Source organism: Bidens hawaiensis, unplaced genomic scaffold, assembly GCF_021521415.1.
Source record: "Bidens hawaiensis isolate Kalapana, Puna unplaced genomic scaffold, B.hawaiensis_p1.1 tig00006734_1, whole genome shotgun sequence".
Taxonomy (NCBI): domain Eukaryota; kingdom Viridiplantae; phylum Streptophyta; class Magnoliopsida; order Asterales; family Asteraceae; genus Bidens; species Bidens hawaiensis.
Genome location: NW_027491459.1, coordinates 953979 through 959494, shown reverse-complemented (window position 1 = coordinate 959494; position 5516 = coordinate 953979). Strand labels below are relative to the sequence as shown.

General features: G+C 36.5%; 2 protein-coding genes across 2 annotated transcripts; both read right to left on the bottom strand.

Moving 5' to 3' along the window:
* Nucleotides 1-408: 408 nt before the first annotated feature.
* LOC143633479 (akuammiline synthase 1-like) lies at nucleotides 409-1841 on the bottom strand. Its single transcript, XM_077101785.1, has one exon. The coding sequence runs from the start codon at nucleotides 1732-1734 to the stop codon at nucleotides 409-411; it is 1326 nt and encodes a 441-aa protein (XP_076957900.1). The 5' UTR covers nucleotides 1735-1841.
* Nucleotides 1842-2899: 1058 nt separating this feature from the next.
* LOC143633478 (akuammiline synthase 1-like) lies at nucleotides 2900-4225 on the bottom strand. The gene has a single exon (XM_077101784.1). It carries the CDS (start codon nucleotides 4223-4225, stop codon nucleotides 2900-2902), a length of 1326 nt encoding a protein of 441 aa, XP_076957899.1.
* Between the last annotated feature and the right edge of the window lie 1291 nt (nucleotides 4226-5516).

The window sequence follows — 5516 nt, the reverse complement described above, 5'->3', positions numbered from 1 at the left end:
AGACACCTATTTCATAATCCATCAGCATACACTCCATCATTCTGAACACATACAACACAATCACAATCACAATCACAATCACAATCACAATCACAATTCACACACAGTTACTTAGATCTATTAAGCTACTCCTTCTATCCAATTAAAAATGTCATAGTTAAAAAACACAAAATTTAAGGTAACTTGAATAATTACTCTTTTTGTTTACCAAATGACAATAACGCCCTTAGAAACTGGGTCAATCAATATTATTTATTAATGTTAGTTGTGTGGGTTTAAGAATAAAATTAAAAATTAGCTAATAAATTTTGAAAGTGTACATTTATAATGATACAAACAAACAAGGAAATATACACACTTTTAATAATAGAAAGCAATCAAGAAAAACATAAGACCATCAAATTAAAACTAGCTAAAGGCCAGTAGTTGAGTGTCATTTTGCAGTTTCTCCATGTCTCCTTTCTCCAAACACACGGTGGCTACAATGCCATTGCCATCAGGAGCTGCCATGAAAACCGTTATGTTCTTAAATATACCTCCAACGGTTACTTTTACAGGCTTCCCCCACCCGAAATCAATATCATATGCTGGAAACCAATACAAGGTAGAATATATGTGACTCGCATCAACTCTTTTTGTCGCCTCCAAGATAATCTCCGGTGCCAATTGATCATACATCTCTAACGCCGCTTCCAGATTTTGTATGCTTTGAAATGCTGCCTTATTTTCCCTCATTTCACCAATTGTTATATGCGGCGCGAGTTTACTTTGATTCGTTGTTGGGGATTCTAAAGCAAAGTAAAGATTTCCTACGCTTGTTTCGGGTAATTTCTCTACCAAATGGCTTCTCATATCCATTGGAAAGACCATGGCAATTGCCTCGAAAGTTCCTGAATTTCTTTTCTTGTTAGCAGCCGCCATTGCGCGGTTATGGATTAGCCATGACAAAGCTTCAACCCGAGTAGGGTTCACAATGGGTTGCCCGGATTCTCTAGTCATGGCTATCACCTTGGCTTTGAGATCATTTAACTTTTGTTTAGGGAACAAAAAACTCTTTGTAACACAACCAACACGCGATCTCGCGCTTAAAAGTTCCGACAAATAACCATAATCTTTAGTTTGGTGAGAAATGATATGCGGATTGATGAGTGATGTATCTTTTTTGGTGTTCACTGCCGCCCAATGATTGATGAAATTTAACGTGGTGTGTCCATCACCAACCTTGTGAGACAAAGTTGATGCCACTGCTATTCCTCCACATGCAAAACGGTTAACTTGAATCGCTAACGGGCAAGTGACACCTTCATTATCACCTCTAATATGCGGGTCAAACCACATATCCTTTGCGAAGAGTGGATCAAGATCTTCGTGATTTGATCGTTGTAGGAAATCCGATAACGTGCTGTCATTGGCTGCTTCAATATACTCGACCCCCTCGTCATTGCAATCAACATAAGTCGGGCGTGATTTCTTCAACCTACCCGCAAACGGGTAGTATTGAGTTAGGGTTTTCGACAGGGAGTTCTTAAGATCGAGAGTTTTGTCATGAGAACTTTGATCAAGATTTGGGTAGAATGCAATAATAGGGGAGTGTCCATTAGGCGAGATTTGATCGAACAACGAGAGATTATATGTTCGGTTGCGAGAAGGGGTCGGGGAAGAGGGTTTGATGATCTCTCTAGAGACAATTGTGTGAAGCTGTCTTCGACCAAATCTTAAAAGCTTGGTCAACATTTTGCTCAAATAGGATGATTGTTACGAAACCTGTTCATTCGTTCTTATAGCTACAGTTTACATGCCTTAAGTGTATATAAATATCGTATAAAAGCATACCAAGTTTGACTCCAAACTAGAAAACAATGTTACGAACAAATAGATGTTAGGTTCATCGACTCACACTATATATATTAAGCTAGTTTTAACATAGGTTATATTGTACTAAAAGTAGTATCATTTGTTTTATTAGATGCTAAAGTTTTCTATACAATATATTAAACAAGTTTTGAGATAGGTTAAGATGATGGTGACGACAAATGTGCTGACTCATTAGTAAATTTTATATAGTTCTTGTATTGCTATCTCTATATGCCAACTAAAGCCATATCTTTTTCAATCGTATAAACAAATTTTTTTGAAAAATTAAGTATAAATAGTAAGTGAAGTTAGTTAGAATAGAAAAGAGAAGATAACTTATATTTTAATATCCATAAAATATAATAATAATATATGTAGTAGTTGAGTCCGTAGTTATACATATAATATTAAACGAATTAATCATTTATTTATTTATTTATTTATATTTAATGGCCAATACCTTGGTACTTTGCACGGGTGACCCAATGACAAATGTCATCTCTAGTTGGCCCAACCTAGCTATACGGAGCCTTAAGCGCCTCCAAATTATCATATGTTCCGGGAACCAACCCCCTACGGAGCCGTACGAATTAATCATTTATTAATATACTGAACAAGTATCTTGGTCCATTATCTGCATTTGATGATTAACGGTACGTCGGCCTATATATGGCCGATCATAATTTATATTTAAGCTTTCCAACTAGATTTGACTTTGGCAAGTGATAATGAGATGCCTATTTCATACATGATCAGTATGCAAATTATATATTTGAACAAAAGTGGAATATTCTAACACGTAAAACTAGTAAGAAAAGTACCTCAAATAGTCTACTTTTATTTTATCTACATTATATTTATCTGATCAAGATGGGAGTAGCCTACACAAATTGAAATACAGGTGAACACCGAATTATTCTAGCTTATTTTCCCATACACACATGACACATTTTTGAATAAAATTTTATCCGTAGCTTGAAACAAAGAAGAAAACATGTACAAACAAAAGTCTCAATAGCAACAAAACAAGTATAACATAAAGAAACTAACAAAAGGCTAGTAACTCGGGATCATTTTGCAATATCTCCATGTCTTCTTTTTCCAAACACATGGATGCTTCTATGCCATTGCCATCAGGAGCCGCCATTAAAAGCGTTAAGTTCTTTATCGTTCCACCAAAAGTTACTTTTACAGGCTTCCCCCATCCAAAATCAATATCATATGTCGGAATCCTACACAAGCTAGAATATATGTAATACTCATCAACTCGTTTTAACGTCTCCAAAGCAATTTCAGGTGACATTTTAGCAACGATTTTCGTTGCAGCTTCCAAATTTGGTACACTATGAAACATTGCCTTCATTTTCCTCATTTCACCAATAGAGAAATGTGGCGCGAGCTCTCTTTGATTCCTTGTAGGAACTTCTATCACGAACACAAGATTTCCTATGCTTGTTCCAGGCAATTTCTCTACCAAAATGCTTCTCATATCCGTCGGAAAGACCATGCCACTCGCCTTAAAAGTTCCAGCATTGTTCTTGGTTGTAGCAGCCGTTGCTCGATTATGAAGTAGCCATGAAAGAACTTCAATCCGAGTAGGGTTCTTGATTGGTTGTCCAGATTCTATGGTCATGGCTGTCACCTTGGCTTTAAGATCATTTAGCTTTTGGTTAGGGAACATAAAACTCCTTGTAACACAACCAACATTTGATTTTTCACTTAAAATGTCTGGCAAGTTAATATTTCTAGCTTGGTGAGAAATAATTTGGGGACTGATGGGTGATGTATCTTTTTTGGCGTTCATTGCGGCCCAATGATCGATGAAATTGAACATAGTTCGTGCATCACCAACCTTGTGAAATAAAGTTGTTGCCACTGCTACTCCTCCGCAAGCAAAGTGGGTGACTTGAACCGCTAATGGGCAGGTGACACCTTCAGTATCACCTCTAATGCGCGGGTTGAACCATATCAGATCATTTGGAAAGAGCGGATCAAAATCTTCGTGCTCTGATTGTTTGAGGAAATTCGATAGCGAGTTGTCATTGCTTGCTTCAATATACTCTACCCCCTCATCATTGCAATCAACATAAGTTGGGCTAGTTTTCCTCACCCTGCCAGCGAAAGGATAGTAATGAGTAAGGGTTTTCGGTAGGGAGTTCTTTAACTCGAGGGTTTTATTAAGGGAACTTTGATCTAGATTTTGGTAGAATGCAACAATCGGGGTGTGTGAATTCAATGAGATTTGATCGAGCAATGAGAGATTATATATTTTGGAGCGACAAGGGGTTGGAGAAGAGGGTTGGATAAGCTCTCTAGAGACGATTGTGTGAAGCCGTCTTCTTTCAACTCTTAGAAGCTTGCTGATCAGCATTTTGTTCAGAGACAGCTACAAATTATGGATAACAAATAGGGTGGCGATTACTCCGGTCCATTCATTGTTTTATAGCCATAGTTTATCTGCGGTAAACAAGTATAAAAATCATAAAGCATCCAAGTTTACTTATCCTCATGTAGTTTTACTTATCCTCATCTACAACACTATTGTTCACCTAACGACTTCAATGCCCGTGTACCACAAAGACTTCAATGCCCGTGTACCGTGCTAATTATTTTCCTGTCAACGGCTTCAATGCAGTGGACAACAAGAATATGAAATCGTTTGTGAAAATAATTTGTCGTTATAACACTAAATCCTCCTCTTTATTATTATTATTATTATTATTATTATTATTATTATTATTATTAATACTACTACTACTGTAGAAACCCCGATTGAAACCACTATTGATAGTGCGTGTTTGAGTGTGGTGTGTAAGTGTGTGATTGTATGAGATATTCCTTTGGAATCTCAGTGAGATGACTATGAACAATATGGAGTAAAAGAGAGTTATTTTATTATTTTCATCATGCCCTATTACAAAGATAACATGCACATATATAATGTCCTAGGGGAATCTTCCCTCCAGACTGTTGCTCCCTTGGTGAAACACCCAGCTAAAGCGGAAACGCCTGAGTGTGACGTACAGATTGCTCAAAACACATGTGACACTATTAAGTGACAATATTATCATTAATTCATTCCAAAGCATCAAGTACACAAGTTATTTCAAATGAACAAACACAAAGAAGAGGAAACAAAACAAATGTCTTCTTGTTTATTACTTAAATAACCTAACTTCTAGTATCTTCGCCAATTCATCCTCAAACGAAAGTACCTGTAGCATATATATATAAAATAAAGTCAACTAACTGAATAGTTGGTGAGTTCACACAGTTGAAAATTATATAAAAACCATACAATTCCATGAAAACTTGTGAAAATAACATAAGGGTTCAGTACACTAGAAATAATGGTCCATGAGTGTAAAGAATAAATGAAGGTCTTTTCCAGTTGGGATTGTGCACCAACGTACTCAGATCGGAGTCCCTTTTCCACCAGAAACAAATGGTCCATGGGTGCAAAGGGGGGCATATGATCATACTTATCGAAGAAATCCATGCACGTAATAATTGAGCAAGTAACAAGTAAACACACAAGTCCATGATGCAAATTGTAGTTTGTAGATAATAAATAAATAAATTGAATTTTTGATAGGATATATATGCTACCCATAAAATAGTTAAAAAGAGTAAAAAAGGGGGTGTGAGAAACTCACCTTGAT